Source organism: Salvelinus sp. IW2-2015, linkage group LG3 (genome assembly GCF_002910315.2).
Source record: "Salvelinus sp. IW2-2015 linkage group LG3, ASM291031v2, whole genome shotgun sequence".
NCBI lineage: Eukaryota > Metazoa > Chordata > Actinopteri > Salmoniformes > Salmonidae > Salvelinus > Salvelinus sp. IW2-2015.
The window spans coordinates 1674004-1695757 of NC_036840.1; the positions used below are offsets into that span (position 1 = coordinate 1674004).

The 21754-nt window shown below is 44.5% G+C and overlaps 1 protein-coding gene across 2 annotated transcripts in view; it reads right to left on the bottom strand.

Moving 5' to 3' along the window:
- Positions 1-21754, bottom strand: part of scaf11 (SR-related CTD-associated factor 11) — a 28470-nt gene that overhangs the window by 2080 nt on the left and 4636 nt on the right. For both annotated transcript variants that reach the window (XM_024013571.3, XM_024013562.3), the window contains exons 2-13: positions 20029-20092; positions 19748-19893; positions 19485-19568; positions 19264-19346; positions 12772-12842; positions 12643-12680; positions 4884-4954; positions 4519-4644; positions 4210-4310; positions 1635-3827; positions 1124-1428; positions 750-908 (exon numbers count right to left, since the gene is read on the bottom strand). In XM_024013571.3, coding sequence (XP_023869339.1) covers positions 750-908; positions 1124-1428; positions 1635-3827; positions 4210-4310; positions 4519-4644; positions 4884-4954; positions 12643-12680; positions 12772-12842; positions 19264-19346; positions 19485-19568; positions 19748-19893; positions 20029-20050 — 3399 coding nt within the window. In that variant the 5' untranslated portion in view covers positions 20051-20092. The remainder of the gene's footprint in view (positions 1-749; positions 909-1123; positions 1429-1634; positions 3828-4209; positions 4311-4518; positions 4645-4883; positions 4955-12642; positions 12681-12771; positions 12843-19263; positions 19347-19484; positions 19569-19747; positions 19894-20028; positions 20093-21754) is intronic.

The following is a 21754-nucleotide window of genomic DNA, read 5'->3' on the forward strand; positions in this document are numbered from 1 at the left end:
TTACAGGTCGAAGAAACTTGTCAAACTAAGTATAGAAAATCAATCTTTAGGATGTTTTTATCATAAAAGTTCAATACTGTTCCAACCGGAGAATTCCATTGTCTGTAGAATTGCACTGGAACGAGAGCAACCTCTCAAGTGAAAGCGCGTGACTGAGAACGAGGCTGTAGGCAGACCCCTCAGTAAAAACAGCTCCATCCGGCCCCCTTCACATGAGCAGCCTGAAAACCACGTTCTAAAGACGGTTTGACATCTTGGATAGCATTAGGAAGTGAAAAATAAACCCATTACTCCCACTGTGTATTATAGGGTGAGTTCAAAAACGTACAAACCTCAGATTTCCCACTTCTCTGTATAGGATTTTTTCTCAGTTTTGCCTGCCATATGAAGTTCTGTTATAATCACAGACATCATTCAAACAGTTTTAAGAAAACTTCTGTGTTTTTTACCTAATACGAATAATTAATATGGCAGTATATTAGCATCTGGGACTGAGTAGGAGGCGTTCACTCCTGGGCATGCTATTCATCCAAAGTGCAAAATCTGCCCCCTATCCCAAACAAGTTAAGAAATCTAGTCTCTAATCTAATAAAGGATAATTAATTATCTGGGTCAGAATGCAAACACAAATCATTCACTAGCAAAGTAGCTCCCCACAGTATATACAAAACAGAAAGTATAGGAAGCCACTTGAGAATATTGAGAACATTGCCTGGTGTTGTGGTTGTTATTAGTGGGGGTGACATTACCTTTTCTTTCTTGGAGCTGTCTGGGGGGGCGGCCCTGCTGTGCTGGGTGGTGGAGGATGGCATGGCCATGCTGTGGGCCTGGGCTGTTGTGGCGCCACCTACTTTGGTCATGGTGGGCATGAAGGGGGCTTTGCCATGGCCTGCCATGCTGCTCATCATCTGGGAAAGAGGCATGGAGGTATTCAGGGGGACAATTCCCTCCAACCGGGACACACTACTATGCAAATACAACACACTTCTGAAAGTGTATTTCCGGGATAATTCAATCAACTGTAGATAGTGCTAAGTATGAGAGAAGTGAAAATACTCAAACAGATTGCTTGGGTCCAGAAGATTATATTTTGACAAAGGATGCAAAATACTCCTGTCCTTACCTGTGTTGTGCGGCTATCTGCCTGTATGGCTGTCATGCTGCCCTGCTGCATGGGAGGTGGTGGTGGAGGTGGTGGCGGGAGGCCCTGGGCAGCTGTCACAGGGACCTGCAGAACAGGCACTGAGGAGTGGAGGTGCATGGGGACCTGAGGAGGCATCCCGAAGGGGGGTGGTTGCAGGCTGACAGGTGGGCCTCGCGGGCCCATTGGGTACTGCAGGACGTTCATTTGGGGAGGCATGACGTTCAGGGCAGGTGGAGCTTCTCCACCCGCATTGGGCTGGGCATTGTTCTCACTCTGAGCTGGGTCTGAATAGACAAAAACAAATATCAAGAACAATATTAGATTACCTAATGTACATTCTGGGCTTTTATTAAGTTTTACATTGGTGGCAGAAGTGGGATTCACATCAACTGCGCAACAGGCATCAGCAATACCATTTCGATATGCACAGTGAAACTAGTAACAGTAATGAGTGCATACACTCCATGGCACACAATCTAAGGGTTCTGACCTGCTGTTGACGTCTCCTCCTGCCTGCTCCAGCTGCCAGAGCCTGCACCTCCCCCTCGATCTCTCCTGGAGTAATAGTTCTGCACGTCTGCCGGGAGTGTCCTCCGCACAGCCCAGCTGGAAGCTGATGACCAGCCGGAGCGGTCCATCATCGATTCGCCCATCTCAGGCTCCTTCCTGCGGCCCCCACGGTTCTCGTTGAATCGGCTGTACGCGTCGCTCCCTGAATTGTTTGAGGTCCCTGAGAATGTGTTTCTGGGCTGCCAGCGGTTTTCTGCTTGCTCCCCCTGTTGGTTGGAGGTTCCGTAGGCGCCCCGGCCTCGTCCTGTGCCTCGTCCACGATCTCCGCCCCAGCCTTTATCTTCCCAGCGAGGGCCACTTGTCACCCTGGCCTCTGTGTCAGCACGCGCCTTCTCCATAACCCAGTCAGGATTTTCCCTGCTGGGGGAAACATCTGCAAAGCCGCCGTTTTCAGAGCGGCCCGCGTCTCTGGCCGGCCTCTCTGGGAAATTCCTTCGAGAGGGGTCGCTACCTGGCCCAGCCCTCCATCCATCTCCAGTCCAGCGATCCCTCTTCCGTGGTGACTGTCCCCCTGAGTCCGGGCGCTCCGGGGACGCCCCTCTTCGGTAGGACCTGTTTCTGGACCTGGAACTAGATCTGGAACGACTCTTAGAGCGCTTCCTGTTTTTCCTCTCACGGCTACGGTCACGGCTACGGTCACGGCTACGGTCCGTCCTGGGGGCGTCCCTCTCAGCGTCCCGTTCCCTGCTGCGGCTGCCCGAGGCCTGGCGCTCCTTGTTGCGCTCCTGAGATCTGGAGCGCGACCTCCTCGACGAGTCCTGCTTCGACTCTCTCTTGGGAGACCAAGTGGTGGCAGCAGAGTGGAAGCGCGACTTGCGCTGCCTGCCATTCTTCATTTCCTCTACCTTTTCCTCTCTGGCCGAGATCTCCCGCTCCTGCCTGCTACCATTCCTCTTGTCTTCCGTGGCCTGGCTTGTGGACTCGTGAGCTGTACTTTCAGTCTCTTTTGGTGGATCAGAGGCCAGGTTGGTGCTGTGCTCACTGCTGGGTGAATCACAGTCCATTGGTATTGCTTCGGTGTCATCCTCAGACAGACCGTCCTCTTTGCTGCCGGTTGCTGATTTTTCATTTGTGACATCCTTTGGATCATGTGGCCTGTCCTCCTCGGACACTTTTGCTTCTGAGGCGCCTTGAACTCTCTGGGACACATTCCCGTCTGGAGAGTCACAACGAGTCGAGCCAGTACAAGATTCAGGCTCTGCAGTGGGGCAGGGAGAGACCTCTGCTTTCTCCTCCTTCACTGAGGCTTCATCATCTAATGTCACTTCTGTTGGATCGTTAGTGGCTTCCACGGCATCAGCATCTTCCTCCCCAAGTTGTCCTGACTGCCCAGACTGGGGGCTCTCCAATGGTCTCTCTGGTGAGTTGGAAGAGGTGGGTGAGTTGCTTTTCTCTGGGTCTTCTATTTGGTCCGGGTTTTTCTCCCCTGCACCTTGGTCCCTGTCGGGGGAGAGCCCAGGGGTATTCAGCTCTACATCTGACGGCGGTGACTTCTGGTCCTCTTCCTCACCATCCTCCTCTTCTTCCTTTCCACGTTCCTCTTCCTCAGAAAGATCATCTTCATCTTCGCATGGCTGGTCCTCAGTGTCCTTCAGGGCATCACACGCAGAAGGTTCGGGACGGCCTTCCTCCTCGGTAGGGCTGGAGCTGCGCTGCACAGCCTGTGGGCTCACTGCAGTGTCTGAGAGCTGCTCCCTTTCCTCTACCTCTGTCCTCTGCTGTTCTAATTCCTCCTCCTCTTTGGCTTCCTCTTCTTCCTCACTTCCTGTTGGGCTACTGAGGACGACTTTGGAGGCCTTTTTTCTAGCTGGGGCTTTCCTCTTGGCGCTGGGCTTTCGCTGAGCTGCCCGTTTGCCTTTCCTCTTACCAGCGGCTGCGGTGCTTTTGCCCGCTTTTGTGGGTGGGTTTGTGGAAGTGTCGGAATCTGAAGAATGGGACTGCGAAGATGCAGGGTCTTGTGTAGGAGCTTGTTCCTCAGCCCTGCTGTGGCGGCCAGAGCGCCTAGTCGTCAGGGCCTCGGTCTGTTTGGAGGGGCCTTTGGAGCCAGATCCACAGGTGCCCTTCTTCTCCTCTCCTTTGGGGCAGGTGACTGCGCAAACTCTTCCCTGAAAGACTATTATGAGACATAATCATGAATTTTAGAAGTATTGTGAGAAACTTAACAATGGTCTTATGTAGCATAAAATTAGGCATAACCTATGGATTAAAAGGTTGGGTTTTGGTGCCTTCACAAAACAGTACCCTTGTGCAGTACCCTGATGCCAGGGTACTGCACAACCCACACGCATGATGGAAATTATTCAGAAAAAGTAGCTTACTGCCACAATGTAGCTTAGTGTAGCAAAGCAGCTTACAGTCACCTTGCGTGATCTCATTCACACTCCGTGATTCAAGCTAACATTTATACTGGGTTTTGGGAGGGGGGGAAAAATGCAAGAGGTTTCCTTTGAACAGACTCACTAAATGGTTGATAAGCATTTCAAAGCAGGACTCACCAAAATGCCCCGAGCCGAGAGGTGAAGCATTAGTAGAGAACGGTGAGAGGGGTCTCAGAGGAAAGGGGCTGCTACTCCACTCAGAGGGATGGAACAACTGCCTGGGAAGGAAATATCAGATCAGAGCTCCACAAATTACACTGAGCAATTTCATTCATACTGTGAAAAATGGACTCAAAAACACACTTAAAATCACTGTTTCTATTGAAAAACTATCCCCTTGCACAGGGTATTTAATTCAGCCTACAACCTCTATAATATATACACACACTCCATCTACATACATTAATTGTGTGCGGACCAACTCACCTCGAGTTGCCACTGGCAGGAACGGGTACAGCAACAGGCAGAAATGGGCAGTCCTGTGTTTTGCGGCTACACTGTTTACAGTCATCCTCAGACGGCTCCTCCTCGGGCACCCAAAGGGGTTCTGCACTGCAGAGTAGACAAAGGACACAATATACACACAGAAAAAGGACATCTTTCACTGGTTGTCTTTTTTTTAAGTCAAAAACATTAACTTGAGAGAGAAAGAGTTCATCTATTTCAACTTTGTTAGGACAATGATGATTAGAACAGGGTTTCCAACAAATTGTGAAGTACCATAAGAAGTAGTTACTGTGTCTCTGCTCGGTGAGCTGCAAAACAAAATGTTAACGAAGTGGCCTACTCACATGCACTGTGTCATAGTCCCCATTGCTGTGCCTGTCTGGGCCGCAGACCAAGAGCACAGAGGTCCTCTCACCTGGAAAAGAGAGAAACCCGTTCAAAAGGAGGCTTGGCTGTTGCAAATACCAGACAAGCACCCAGTGGGAACAAATGGGCCTATGAGGACAGGGGGCCACGTTGATACTACTTATTCTATGTCAGAGTATTATCGAAAACTCTTGGCTGAGCAAATTCAAACATGGGAAAGGCTAGATCTGCTGAACATATTTCTAACCAACAATCTAAAATCAAATGTTATGTCAAATACGGCGAATACAACTGGTGTAGATTTGACAGTGAAATGCTTGCTTACTAGGCCTTCCTAACAATGCAGAGTTTAAAACAAAGTAATACAAAATACACAAAGGAGATATATACAGGGAGTACCAGATAAATGTGCAGAGGTACGAGGTATTTGAGGTAGACATGTACATGAAGGCAGGGTAGTGACTAGGCATCAGGATAGATAACAATACGAGTATAATAAAGAACATAGTAGCAGCAGCAAATTAAGTGTGTGAGTAGGCATGTGTATGTACAGCGCATTTGAAAAGTATTCAGACCCCTTGACTTTCTCCACATTTTGTTACAGCCTTATTCTAAAATGGATTAAATCGTTTTTTTCTCTCTCAATCTACACACACACACACCACACACAAATACCCCATAATGACGAAGCAAAAACAGGTTTAGACATTTCTGCAAATGTATTAAAAATAAAACTGAAATATAATATTTACATAAGTATTCAGACCCTCTACTCAGTACTTTTTTGAAGCACCTTTGGCAGCGATTACAGCCTTGAGTCTTCTTGGGTATGAGGCTACAAGCTTGGCACACCTGTATTTGGGGAGTTTCTCCCATTCTTCTCTGCAGATCCTCTCAAGCTCTGTCAGGTTGGATGGGGAGCGTCGCTGCAAAGCTATTTTCAGGTCTCTCTAGAGAAGTTCTATGTGGTTGAAGTCCGGGCACTGCCTGGGCCACTCAAGGACTTTGAGAGACTTGTCCCGAAGCCACTTCTGCGTTGTCATGGCTGTGTGCTTAAGGTCGTTGTCCTGTTGGAAGGTGAACCTTCGCCCCAGTCTGAGGTCCTGAGCAGGTTTTCATCAAGGATCTCTCTGTACTTTGTACCGTTCATCTTTCCCTCGATCCTGACTAGTCTCCCAGTCCCTCCCGCTGAAATACAACCCCACAACATGATGCTACCACCCTCATGCTTCACCGCAGGGATGGTGCCCGGTTTCCTCCAGATGTGACGCTTGGCATTCAGGCCAAAGAGTTCAATCTTGATTTCATCAGACAAGAGAATCTTGTTTCTCATGGTCAGTCCTTTAGGAGCCTTTTGGCAAACTCCAAGCGAGCTGTCACGTGCCTATTACTGAGGAGTGGCTTCCGTCTGGCCACTCTACCATAAAGGCCTGATTGGTGGAGTGCTGCAGAGATGGTTGTCCTTCTGGAAGGGTCTCCGATCTCCACAGAGGAACTCGTGGATTCAGAGCTATCTATCTAATAGAACTCAAAGGTTTTTCTTTAATGGAAGCGTCTCTAATGTCAAACATGTAAAGTGTGGTGTACCGCAGGGCAGCTCTCTAAACCCTCTACTCTTTTCTATTTTTACAAATGACCAGCCACTGGCATTTAACAAAGCATGTGTGTCCATGTATGCTGATGATTCAACCATATACGCATCCACAACCACAGCTAATGAAGTCACTGAAACCCTTAACATATAGATTCAAAGGTTGCAAAGATGGGGAGAGGTCTAGCCGTAATAAATAGAAGCTCTGCTTTTTTGACACCACACTCCAAAAAGCAAGTTCTGCAGGCTCTTGTTTTGTCTAATCTTGATTATTGTCCAGTCGTGTTGTAGCGGTATTAATTAGAGAAGGGTAAAAAGATTTTGTTCGGGCGCCAGGCAGGTATTAACCATGCCGAAAGAAAAATAGTAGAACAGCGAGAGTACCACTACCAGACCCACACACATCAGCAGAACAGACTGCCTAGAGTGTAGCCTGTTGACCAGATAGCCAGCGGAGAGAAAACAGAATACACACCCTATAGATCCCACATCACAGCACAGTCCTTCCACAATTCTTGGTAACCCCACCAAGCATACCTCATATAATAATAATGGCAGAGCAAATAAACAGCAACTTCATACAATAAAGAATGAACCCAGTCATCACACAGAGGATTTGCAATAGTTTGTATTCTCTTCCAGGGGAGGAGTGCAGAGGGTAAGAATGTGTGGTGTTCATATACACACTAGTCCAGCTCCAATGAAACTTCAATGCATTTAGGAAAATAGAGTCGGTTGCAGTGTAAAGCAATGGAACATAGCGGGAAGAGAAAGAGAGAAAGGGAACAAGAGAGGGCTTAGCTGTGGTCTTGAGGGTGCAGGTGTACGATCTGACTGTCCGATGGTGTGTTGGGTTGTAGTTGAACGCTTCGCAACAATGTTGCTACTAATCCATTTGATCCATAACCGTCGCGGTCCCAAATGAGAACAACCACGTCGTCGAGCGATCACACCGAGGATTGATCCAAACACTGTACAACCACATACGCTGAAGACAAACAAAAAACCTCTGCAGCATAGCACACACAACCAAAACTGTCGCGCCACCCAAGAGCTCCTCCCCAAAGAGCTGAACGAGCTCTTTTATTTCCTCCTTCCTACTGCTCATGCGCTCTTAAAGTGGCAGCGCACGGTGAAGGCTCCGTGCAGGATTTCGCCACACTCCTCCCCCCATGAAAAAACAAAGCCTGTAGAAACAGAGAGGCTTTGACAAGTTAATGTTCCTGCTATCCAAAACCAGGGAAGTCCTCATCATCAGAGTCCTCCACGAAGAGTTCCTGCAGGTGTTGCTTTTGCCTGCGATCCAGCTCTTCTGCCGTAGGGTAGCAGGGCTTTAGGTCAACGACATGCACCGTCCTGACATCTTCCCCAGTGTCCTCCAAACAGACCAAGTAGTTCACTGGTCCCAACTGCTGCACTACACGGTTTGGGCCTTTCCATCTCGAAGCTAGCTTGGCAGTGAACTCCTTAGATGCCTTCGACAAATGATGTGAACGTACCCAGACACGAGACTGGGGTGGGAAACACACGTCTCGTCTATGTTTATCATAGTTTCTCAGCTGTCGTTGTTTGGCTTTGGTTTTGCTGGCCTCCACTCTGGCTAGCAAGGTGTGGTGGTGTTGTACGGCATCAAACGCTGGGCAGTCAGGTGAAACATTAGAACTTTGCAAGACTCTGTCCATCGGACCTTTTAGTGGTCTTCCCAGGTGGAGTTCAGCGGGAGTGACCCCAGAAGTCTCCTGCACGGCAGAGTTCAGTGCAAAGCGAAATTCAGGAAGATCCTGATCCCACCTTGTGTGCTGATCCCCCACGAATGAAGCAATCATCCCTTTCAGGGTACGGTTTACCCTCTGGGTCAGGTTGGTCTGAGGATGGTAGGCTGTGGTCAGCTTGGCAATTACACCCCAGTAGGTACAAAGCTCTTTGTATATTCCTGATATGAACTGCGGACCTCGGTCAGAGAGTATTTGGTCTGGAATTCCAAATCTGGTAAAGACCTCCCGTCGCAGAATTAGAGCAATGGCTGATGCAGTGGCTTTGCGGAGTGGAAACAACTCCACCCAGTGTGTGTAGTAGTCCACTACCACCAATAAAAATTCATTCCGGGTTCCCCGACTGGGAGGAAAAGGTCCCATGAGGTCAATTCCCAACATTTCATTTGGATGGTTTACCACGGTCTGCTGCATTTTTCCAGCAGGTCTGCCAATGTCTGGTTTGTATTTCTGGCAGACTTCACACTGCTGTACAAACTTCCGGGTATCAYRCCACATGCCTGGCCAGTAAACCACCTCTTGTAGTCTTCGATARGTCTTAAAAACTCCAAYATGGCCACTCATGGGGTTAGCATGATAAYCTTGGATTATCTGGTCACTCAATGTAGAGGGAATGAAGACGTGATAATGGGAGCTGTGTATTCCCTCTCCTCTTGGAGTTTTTCGATACACTTTATCCTGAATTATGCTATACTTATCATTGAAACGACTCTGAGTCTTCTTCAGACAGACTCTTGTGGATCGCCATGATGGCAGCATCCTTCTGCTGTGCTCTCCATACACTCTCATCATCCAGAGGAAAGGAATCATCCAGACACTTAGCGGTAGTGTAAGTGCTGCACAAGGGAGGACAAACATTGGCAGTCTCTGTAATCCGAGAAAGGGCATCTGGTACAACGTTCAGTTTTCCTTTGCGATACTCAATGATGAAGTCAAACTTCTGCAGTCGGATAGACCAGCGAATAAGACGGCTGATGGTGTTGCCTGATGCCAGAACTCACTGCAGAGCAGCGTGGTCTGTGACAACGGTGAAGATCTTCGCCTCCAAGTAGTAGCTCCATTTCTCCAAAGCCCAGACCACAGCGAGGCACTCCCTTTCAGTCGTTGAATAATTCCTCTCGGCTGAATTAAGGGTGCGACTTGCATAGGCAAGAACTTCTTCTGTTCCAAGTCCTGTTTGTTGAGCCAAGACGGCTCCAAGTCCTGTTTGACTTGCATCCGTGTACACAATGAAATGAGCATTCAAGTTAGGATGTCCAAGCACTGGAGGAGTAATGAGACTGTTTTTGAGTGCTTCAAATGCACTTTGGCATGCAGAGGTCCATTGGAATTTCACANAATGAGACTGTTTTTGAGTGCTTCAAATGCACTTTGGCATGCAGAGGTCCATTGGAATTTCACACCCTTCTTCTTAAGGTGGTTGAGGGGTTCYGCGACCTTTGAAAAGTCAGGCACAAACCTGTGGTACCATCCAGCCATACCCAGAAAACGCTGAACAGCTTTGAGGGATGTGGGAATTGGGAATTCCTGCACGGCTGCAACTTTYGCTGGATCTGCATGGATACCTTCAGCATTAACCACATGACCAAGGAACTTGAGTTCTYGCAAACAGAAACGACACTTCTTCAAGTTCAAGGTCAAACCTGCAGCCTTTAGTCTGTCGAAGACGGACTMTATGTCTTTCAGATGATCCGCGACAGAGGAAGAGTAGATTATGATGTCATCCAGATACACAAGACAATTTCTACCCCTCAGATCTCCCAGGACAGTCTCCATCAACCTTTGGAAGGTTGCTGGAGCATTCTTCAAACCAAAAGGCATGACTTTGAAGGAGTACACACCAGCAGGGGTGACAAAGGCAGTCTTGTCCTGACTAGCGGGATCCATTGCCACCTGCCAATAGCCACTGTTCAGATCCAGATGACTAAAGWTAGATGCTCCTGCCAGAGATTCCAGTATGTCATTTATGTTTGGTAGAGGGTAGGCATCGCTTTCTGTTATGGAATTCAGCTTCCTGTAGTCCACACAGAATCGATATCCACCAACTTTCTTAGGAATCAGGACAACCGGAGAAGCCCATCTGGAAAAAGACGGTTCCACAATTCCATTCTCCAACATGCTTTTGAGCAGTTCATTGAGGATTGCCAGTTTGGCGGGGGACAACCTGTAGGGACGCTGCTTAATAGGGACATCATGCCGGGTATAGATTTTGTGTTTGAAGATGGTTGTACGGCCGAGTGTAAGAGTGCAGACCTCACTGTTCATCTCCAACATCTGGAAGAGCTTCCACCTTTCATCATCCGACAGACATGCCTGTTCCACTGCTTGTTTGATGTAGAAATCAGCATCAGGTTTGCATTTGCGCTCGGATAGAAGGGGGGGTACGGCGGTAATCAGGGTGATAGTTGGGTTCTCCGACTTCACTGATGGAATGTTTTTGTTTTTGTCTCTTTAGATTTTCTCGGTCTCTGACTTGACCTTGTCCGGACTCTGCATAATGTAGCAGGCTCCAGCCTGAAATCAGTGCATTACCAGGTTGAAATGGATGAGGCTGGGAATAGTCAGAGTGCAGCCGATAGGAGGGTTCYGACATCGAGATGGTCAGTCCACTGAAGAACAGGAAGTCTAGGCCAAGGACTYCAGCAAATGCAAGGCTTGAATCTGCAAGAATAGCCACAGGAAGTTTAATAGTCTCATCATGCAGTTGTATTATTATACTAATCCAGCCCAAAGGGGTGGTAGGTTCTCCATTGGCCAAGTACAATGGTCCCTCCTCCCATGTTTGTAGCTCCTCATGAGGTAATGCCATGTTCTGCCACAGGGCCTCTTGCATCAGGGTGTAAGTTGCTCCTGTGTCAATTATGGCCTTCCCTCTCCAGTTCCTAACAGTCAGGGGCACCAATACTCCTCCCAATGGTATGCAAGCCACCACGTCTGTCTAGACTGTCGGTCTTCTGTCCTTTCAGACCTTTTCCGGAATCCTGACGCTGGACATAGAGCGGGTGCTGCAAGGAAAGACCCAGTTAAGCTACAGCTGGCCCAGAACAGAGCGGCACGTTTTGCTCTTAATTGTAATCAGAGGGCTGATATAAATACTATGCATGCCAGTCTCGCTTGGCTAAGAGTTGAGGAGAGACTGACTGCATCACTTCTTTTTATAAGAAACATTAATGTGCTGAAAATCCCACATTGATTGCATAGTCAACTTACACACAGCTCTGACACACACACACTTATCCCACCAGACATGGCACCAGGGGTCTTTTCATAGTCCCCAAATCCAGAACAAATTCAAGAAAACGTACAGTATTATATAGAGCCCTTATTGCATGGAACTTCCTTACATCTCATATTGCTCAAATAAACAGCAAACCTGGTTAGAAAAAAACAGATAAAGCAACACCTCGTGGCACAACGCCTCTCCCCTATTTGACCTAGATAGTTTGTGTTTATCCATTGATTTGTAGGCTACGTGTGTCTTTTTAAAAATGTATGTAGTTCTGTCCTTGAGCTGTTCTTGTCTAATGATGTTCTGTATTGTTTCATGTTTTGTGTGGACCCCAGGAAGAGTAGCTGCTGCTTTTGCAACAGCTAATGAGGATCCTAATAAAATACCAAATAAAGCTCTGCCAGAGTGACCATCGGGTTCTTGGTCACCTCCCTGACCAAGGCCCTTCTCCCCCGATTGCTCAGTTTGGCCAGCTCTAGGAAGAGTCTTCATGGTTCCAAACGTCTTCTATTTAAGAATGATCGAGGCCACTGTGTTCTTGGGAACCTTCAATGCTGCAGAAATGTGTTGGTACCCTTCCTCAGATCTGTGCCTCGACACAATCCTGTCTCAGAGCTCTACGGACAATTCCTTCGACCTCATGGCTTGTTTTTTCTCTCCGAAATGCACTATCACCTGTGGGACCTTATCTAGACAGGTGTGTGCCTTTCCAAATCATGTTCAATCAATTGAATTTACCACAGGTGGACTCCAAGCAATGCAAAAATGTCTAAACCTGTTTTTGCAAAAATGTCTAAACCTGTTTTCGCTTTGTCATTATGGGGTATTGTGTGTAGATTAAGGAAAACAATTTATTTAAACAATTTTAGAATAAGGCTGGAATGTAACAAAATGTGGAAAAAGTCAAGGGGTCTAAATACTTTACGAATGTATTTGTGTTTGTGTTGTGTCGATATGCGAGTGTGTATGTAGTGTGAATCTAATGCGAATCTAATGCGAATCTAGCATGCTAAAACAAAATTTTGTTTCTTAGTTGCATCGCATATCTTCACAGTTGGACTCTAAACCCATAAAATCTTGCATGAACCGTACATATTATTTATTATGAAATAGATGCCTCTACAAAGGGGTCTGAAATTACTAACCTTCTTCTTGCTCAACACAGAGGGGTCATCATCGCTGCCTGGGGAACACAATTTATCTTGTTACACCTCATGAATACAATGCCAACAAAGGAAGGAAAGATGATTTATGTGAGGAGAATAAGAACATACATTTCCGAATAAGGCCTTTGGCTTCTGATATCCTCTCCGTCTTCGGTCTCCTCCATCTTCCTCCTTGTTTCCTTAAATATAAATGTGGTTTTTACATTTGTCATAAAAGGTGGCATGCATTGAAACATGTGGCTTTCTCGTGAATTTCTTTTGCAAAATAACTTTACATTAACAGACTTACACTTGGCCAGTTTATTAGGTACACCATCCCGTTCACGAAATTGGTTTGCTGCTACAAACAGTGAGTCACGTGGCCGTGGCTTGCTATATAAAGCAGGCAGACCGGTATCGAGGAATTCAGTTACTGTTCGATTGAACATTAGAATAGGCAAAACGAGTGACCAAAGCAACTTTGAGCATGGTATGATCGTCGGTGCCAGGAGCGCCGGTTCCAGTATCTCAGAAACGGATTGCCTTCTGGGCTTTTCATGCACGACAGTGTCTATGGCAGGGATCATCAACTAGATTCAACCGTGGGCTGATTTTCTTTCTTGAGCGGCTGGTCAGGGGACCGGAAAAAAATGACAKATTTGTAGACTGCAAATTAACTGCAAGAATCCCAAACAGATATTTGATCTGGTCTAGGGTTTACAGAGAATGGTGTGACAAACAAAAAACATCCAGTCAGTGGCAGGTCCTGTGGGCAAAAACAGCTTGTTGATGAGAGATCGAAGGAGAATGGCAAGAATTGTGCAAACATGCAGGCCACAAACAGGTGAATAACGGCACAGTACAACAGTGGTGTGAAGAACGGCATCTCGGAACCCACAATTCGTGGGGACTATTTTCCTGGCACACATAAGGTCCCTTGATACCAATTGAGCAATGTTTCCATGCCCCAAAGAATTCAGGCTGCTCTGGAGGCAAAGGGGGGTCCGACCCAGTACTAGATGGATGTACGTAATAAACTGGCCACGGAGTATATTTTTAAATAATTGTTAAGGTGGAGAAACAACTAGCAGGTGGGAACAGAAAGAGTTGGCTGCTACTATGCAAGAGATTGTTTGTGGGGAAATTACCTCTGCCCTCGACTTGCAATTAAAACCGGTAAATGAATCTCGTCATTGCTCACTTCTAAAGTGGATACCTACTCAACTAATCAAATGTTCTAGCTGTCTTGATATCCTAGCAATAAACCATATTGATATAGCAATGCTCCAATAAATAATCACCATCTTGGTTAAGGTGAAGACCAAGAAGGCAAAATCACTTTCCTTAAACGTATCCATAATGGAAAGAAAAGCGGCTTTATTGATGTGTATGCTCCAAATTCGTTTGATCCTCTGAACAGCCTATTGTTAGAATTAATTGAAATCCAACTAGTTATTGGGACAGACATGAATGCCATTTTGAACATGTGGGACAAATCTAATAAAGACCAACTACAATCCACATGTAACCTAGGCCCTCCAACATACACTCTCTGATTACAACCTCACTGATGCCCGGTGAGCACATACTCCTGAAGCAAAAGAGTAGACTTTCTATCCAGAGTACTCAATTTTCTCTTATCTACACCTTTATTTTCTAAAATGAACAAAATAGAAATTCGACATACTGTGCCTTCGGAAAATATTCAGACCACTTGACTTTTTCCAAATTTTGTTACGTTACAGCCTTCAAAAATGTATTAAATGTTTTTTTTTCCTTTATTAATCTACACACAATACCCCATAATGACAAAGTGAAAACAGTTTAATAAAAAAAAAAAAAAAAATGTTAACAGCCCATTTGCTATGACTCGAAATTGAGCTCAGGTGCATCCTGTTTCCATTGATCATCCTTGATGTTTCTACAACTTGATTGGAGTCCACCTGTGGTAAATTCAATTGATTGGACATGATTTAGAAAGGCACACACCTGTCTATATAAGGWCCCAGAGTTGACAGTCCATCTCAGAGCAAAAACAAAGCCATGAGGTCGAAGGAATTGTCCGTAGAGCAACGAGAGAGGATTGTGTCGAGGCACAGATCTGAGGAAGGATACCAAAACATTTCTGCAGCATTGAAGGTCCCCAAAAACAAAATGGGCTCCATCATTCTTAAATGGAAGTTAGGAACCACCAAGACTCTTCCTAGAGCTGGCCGCCCAGCCAAACTGAGTAATTGGGAGAGAAGGGCCTTGGTCAGGGAGGTGACCAAGAACCCGATAGTCACTCTGACAGAGCTTATAGTTCCTCTGTGGAGATGGGAGAACCTTCCAAAAGGACAACCATCTCTGCAGCACTCCACCAATCAGGCCTTTATGGTAGTGGTCAAACAGAAGCCACTCCTCGGTAAAAGGTACATGACAGCCCGCTTGGAGCTTGCCAAAAGGCTTCTAAAGACTCTGACCATGAGAAACAAGATTCTCTGGTCTGATGAAACCAAGCTAGAACTCTTTGGCCTGAATGCCAAGGGTCACGTCTGGTGTCAGCATCATGCTGCGGGGATGTTTTTCAGCGGCAGGGACTGGGAGACTAGTCAGGATCGAGGGAAAGCTGAACAGAGCAAAGTACTGAGAGATCCTTGATGACAACCTGCTCCAGAGTGCTCAGGACCTTAGACTGGGGCGAAGGTTCACCTTCCAACAGGACAACGACCCTAAGAACACAGCCAAGACGAAGCAGGAGTGGCTTCGGGACAAGTCTCTGAATGTCCTTGAGTGGCCCAGCCAGAGCCCGAACTCGATTGAACATCTCTGGAGAGACCTGAAAATAACTGTAGCAACACTCCCCATCCAACCGGACAGAGCTTGATGATCTGCAGAGAAGAATGGGAGAAACTCCCCAAATACAGGTGTGCCAAGCTTTTATTGTCATACCCAAGAAGACTCGATGCTGTAATTGCTGCCAAATGGGCTTAAACAAAGATCTGAATACTTATGTAAATGTCATCAGTTTTTATTTTTAATAAATTAGTAAAAATGTCAACCTGTTTTTGCTTTGTCATTATGGGGTATTGTGTGTAGACTAAGGAAAAAAGTTAATCAATTTTAGAATAAGGCTAACGTAACAAAATGTGGAGAGAGTCAAGGGGTCTGAACATTCCAAAGTCTGATCATCACCCTTACTACAAATGTCAGAATTCTATGGAATGCCATCAAAGGTTTTATAAAAATGTATGCAAATGCAGTTGCATCTGAATAAATCACAATGGGAAATTTTAACTGCATTAGAGCGTTTTCAACAAACCCTTTTTTTCAGACGAGGTAGCTATTACTATTTCCAAAGTCAAGACGCAACTTCATTTATTGACAAGACGAAGCAGAATTTGCCATCCATTGAGTTAGACTCAACCATGACATCCATGGTAATCGTCCCAGTCATTTACTGGCCAACAAGCTACGCCGTAATGATCAATTAGCTGATATTGCAACTATTGAATCTGAAACAGGGGAATTACTATCAGAACCCAAACTAAGCCAAGATTCTTCTATAAATAACTGTACATCTCAATGTAACAGCAGGTTTGCTATGTAGAGCTGAAAGACTAGGAAAGGCCAATATCGGCTCGGCCGTTCTCTACGATGGAGGACTCCATCTCTACTTATGAAATCTCAAACATTTGGGAATAGAGAAGACCATTGCCAGAAATTAACAGAACGTTCAATCCAACCTCAGATTAACCAGCAGAATATATATTGTCAAAATGAATATTGCCACGGCTGAATTTCTGTAGTTCAATACTTCCCATGTCTCGTCCTTCTGGCTATTGGGATAAGATTCATGGTGTGGTTTCAAAATTAATATGGCAAGGTAAGCGATCCCGGTTAAAATTAACTTAGAGAAATACGTAGGAGGATTAACTGTACCAAACTTTAAAATGTATTTCCAGGCACTAGCATTTCACCCCATCCTAAATTGGTTTAGACATGATTCTTCCACCCCCTGGCTGAGTAGAGAGAGAAATATGTTGTATCCCATTGCCCTGGAAGAGGTAGTCTTCACTGATAAATCCCTTAATGTAAACTATGCTTTGGTCCTATTATACTCAATTATTTCACAATGCCTTTGCATCCCCCTAATGGTCCAAATATGTAATCACTACCCTTGCCGATATCATGGACAGCAATGGTTTGAGAACATTTCAAGATTTGAAGACATACACATTACCAAGCGACTCTCTTATATTTACAATTTAGGTCATCTATGCCAATGACAGGATTTATAAATAAATGATCTGGGTTCCCAAAAATATTGAATCTCTATAATATATAAACAACTTTTGGAAAGCTCATTATGTGCTCGCCATTAAAAAAGTATGGTCCAAAGACCTAAGTGAATCTGAACAACCATTTAACTGGAATAGAATATTGGAAAATATGACCTTGGTGTCCTAACCATTAACTTAATACATTTTAAGTTGGTATTTAACACCAATGAAAAGTTATGATGAAATTGGACCCAACTCCCAACTAGGGTTGTAATGACCGCGTGGTCACGGTAATTTCCTCTTTGGTAGTACCCAAATCGCTAACGACCATTAGGTCGCTAATGGCCTGGTACTCAGGGCTGTATTGTCCCTCTAACCACTGACATCACTACAAAAATCCCATCAAACATCATCATGCTTTTAAACCTCACCATTAGGCTACATTTTTTGGACCTCAATGATGATCAATTTGAAGAAAGAAGTTCTTCAAGTTGAACATGGTCGTTGTTTCAATGTCAAACAACTAAATGGAGAGCGCTTTCTAAGGTGATGATTAATTCAAAGCATTTAAGACGTTGCATGTAGAACACCCATATGAATATTAGAGCCTATGCATAGGCATATGCCTTTGAGCCCAAGCCTGAAAAAAAGACCCTGAATTAAAATAAATACTGTGCTGTTATACAATACATTACGCACGGCAGAAAAACTTTTATTTTATAAAAACACAGATTTAAGATGTCTTTGGTACATAATTGGTCTAGACTCCCAACCATTTTTGGGGGAGTAATCAGCTTGGAGTGTAGACTGGTTACCTTATGCTACACTCCAAATTATCCACGAGTCTGGGAGTGAATGTATAAGACCTAGGCGATGCTGTTGGTTCATTGATTGTGCAGGTGGCTTACAGATTTAGCCTACAATTATAGTGACTTTGTATTTGATTTTGAATAGCCTAGTAATAGGGTATGTTTAATATATTCATAATAAATAGGCTGACATTAACTTTACCTACAGAATAGATCACCATTGTGTGTATCCATCTCCTCTCTCTCTCCTTCATTCCTTTCTCAAGCATGCAGAGATAGGGGCTGTCAACAGTTTAAATATGTTTCTTTGTGAAAACATGTTACTATCAATGTTCATGAACATGTTTCCCAAATTAAGCACTGGGTAGCTGCAGGAACATGGTTGGAGAGCCCGTGACATACATAGTTTGTGCAGTATATCACCTGTCACGCAGTGAGGATGCATACTCTTCAAAGAGTGGTTAATCCGCAAAGTGAAATAAGTGTTCTTATAAGCCCAGACATTTCTATATGCAATCCCGTGTGAAAGCAGGGTTTTGATGGTTGCCATTAAAAAAGAGGAGGATCCCAGCTGCTACTATATTTATTTCTCAGCTGCTCCGCTATAAAACAGGAATAGCCTACCCGGCATAATTTAAACTGTGGGAACGCGGCCTCCATTCGCTATTCGAGTGCATAAGGATGACATGTACATTTTCCCCTCCCCCTGTTCCTACCCATTTGATAATGGGCCACTCTAAATCAAAACAAATGTGACATATTAGTAAAGATAAATGTAAACTGAAAATAGTCTGATGGGTGAAAATACGATCACTTGATGAGAGAACAGGGTGCGCAGCCTGAGGCAAGGAAGAGTAGCTTTTTATGCAACTTTTTCAAATAGAATAGCCTAGTCGCATCATGCAGTCCACATGTTTTGATTTCTGAGACATTCTAAGGTTTGTATCAGTCACAACTAAATTTGCCAAATAACTACAGATAGAGATATGGGGGAACTGACACCCAACCTGTGTTGCTAGGCAGGATGGGAAGGGGGGCAGATAGAGATATGGGGGAACTGACACCCAACCTGTGTTGCTAGGCAGGATGGGAAGGGGGGCAGATAGAGATATGGGGGAACTGACACCCAACCTGTGTTGCTAGGCAGGATGGGAAGGGGGGGGGGGGCATGTTAGGCTGGGGAGTGTAGGCCCACCTCTGTTTCTTTACATACCAATTGTGTTACTACAAAATCCCGTGTGTTCAATACAATCATTTCTCTGTATGTATTTCTTAGTTTTGTATCCTTTAGAGTACAGGTACATGTGGTATAAACTAAGTGTGTAAATGAACATGTATATTGTACCTGTAACACCCACCTCCAACAAAAAACTGACAAAACAAATAAGTGGTAAAAAATAAATATAATAATGCACCGCAAAGTGACTGCCATTAAGCTGCACACTGTTTGAATGCTCTCCAAGTTTAAAGACAACGTTTCGACCAAGGGTCTTTGTCAGGTTAACTGTGCAGCAGGGCAACCCTTTCACTAACGCAAGACCTCTACTCACTTCAACAAACAGCCATTGGCTTCCGGGTCTGTGCAGCCACACTTCTCTGGCTCTGATTGGCTGACTCTCTTCTTCACAGGAACCTGAGATTCACATCACAACTGAAGTCAAAGCACGTACATTCTTCCTGCATAATGACTAAAGCTATAATATAGCGTGTGAATGCCATTTATAAATCGTGAAACATAGAAGGTAGAGCCAGTGGAGAAACCCCTGCTTACCGTCACACATCCCAGCACAGCGTCACGTTTGTAGACAACATTGAAAGGCTGCCTGTCCACTGGGCAGGATGGAACTGCCTGCAACTTAAAAKKKKYGYSYAAAAAAAKKWRKYMRCWACACACATCTTAGCCATGTATAGTGTCCTGAGCCTCACCGGGAGTAAGACCATGGCTTATCACAATAGACAACTTGCKAGTTGCAGCACTATCTGTTGCCAKWGAGYGTGATGTGTCTAGGGGGTAGGACAGTACATGGTGCTTACCTCTGCCCATCTGAGGAGGCAGCTGAGGCAGAATAAATGGCAGCAGCTGTCGGGCATGGCCAGGACACAGCGGCCCAGGGCGCCCAGGCAGATAGGACACCGCTCCGCCTCTTCCGGCTCCGGGTCGCCCTCTGGGGTCTGTCCGTCTGACAACCAGAGAGAGGTGGCACAACAGCTTGTCATTCAAGAACAAACTTGAAGGTAGAGACTTTGAAATTAAATCATCACACCAAAGCCCACTGAAATATCTTTTTCATGATGACTGTCTGGCAGTTACTTACCATTTCCCGATTCACCCGTCATCTTTGGCACAGTGTTGCTTTGTCCCTAATGACCAGATGACCCCTGGAAATAAAAATGAATGAGAGATTCTTGTTAACAACCCAGTCACAGTGCCATCACTTAATAACATTAAACTTGAGATCTGTGTGTGTAACCAATTTGTTAAGCAAGTTTTCCATCGACTTTAATGCATTATTTACACAATGGACAATTTCATCCTTAAGAGTCTATTGAGATACATGTTTGTCAATTTAAGTAACAATTGTGCAACAAGTAACAATTATGCATGGCAAAAAATATATATACATTTCATGAGCCTTCTTATATCTCCTAGATATAGGACAGACACTTCAAAACATTATTTCTTATGATTTCTTTTTGGACTGTCTTTTATGAATTAACGAATGAGTTACTCAATGCGTTTCTATGGGCTATAGTATTAAAGGCCAAATTCAATATTTTATCAAATAATTGACAAGTTACCCATCTTCTTCAGATTCTCATTAGATCATCCAAAAAACCTGCCAAGATACCTAGCTAAGTCTAGCCAACCCTATTTAGATGTATGCAATACTTTTTAGCTAAAATACAATAACGTTACGCTAGCTAAAATATTTTTTGGTTTAATATAGAATTGACTGGAGATGTTATTGAAATCAAGTGATAAAATTAAACTGTCTTCAATTTTAACTTAATTTTCCTGCATTTTGGAGTATAATGTCCTTTTATAACTAAGCGTTTTATTAGGTCCTACTGCTTTAGTAAGAACTTCTCACTTGTAAGTAATTGTAAAATACAGTTCTGGAGGTTGTATTTTTTTGGATAGATTCTCAAATGTATCTACCCCCTTGTCTGAACATCTGATGATACCCGATCAGCCCATAATTTAAATGTATCATCAATCGTCCTTGGCTTAAAGTCTCGCAATTTCTCGCAGGTAGATAAGATCTGTTTGGATGCCTTTTTATTTTGGTGATCTTTGTCCAGATCTTTATAGTGTTATTTATACAGGTATTTTCTATCTTCCTAGTGTGTGCATTGATTGTCTTCATAAATATAGTTGCACTTACAGTTTTTCCATTTGGTGGATTCCATTTAGCTGTTGATGCCGGGTTTATCCAAACAAAAATGTATTTTAGTTGGTCAGCTATATAATAACTGATTAGGTTTGGTAATGCTAGTCCCCCTGCTTATTTACATTGTTTGATTGTTTTAAGTTAGACACAGACTGTTCATCCTCCCCATATAAATTTACTCAGGAGTTTATCCCACTGTTTAAAAGTGTTAGGAGTAATAGTTTTTGATAGATTCTGGAACAGGAATAAAAATCTTGGGAGGACATTCATTTTAATATTTTAAATTCTTCCTGTTATTGTTAAAAGGCACTAATGTCCATATTTGTAGGTAGGTCCTGTTTAAACTGGTTTCACAGTGTTCCAAAGTCAGGTCTTGGGGTATAGTAATCAATAGGTATTGCAGTTTATTTTGATCCCATTTAAGTTTAAACTTAGTTTTGATGTCTTGGGATATTGGTTGACCTACAGTAATTGGTTCTGATTTCCCTGTATTTAGTCTGTATCCAGATACAACACTATGGTTTTATTTCATCCATAGTGGCGGGAACTCTAGAGAATAGTACCATTGACCATTATTCTGACATTGTGTTTTGTGCATCATTTGCAGCAAGTTCGGGAATGTTTTACAAAAGTATTATTATTTGCTTCT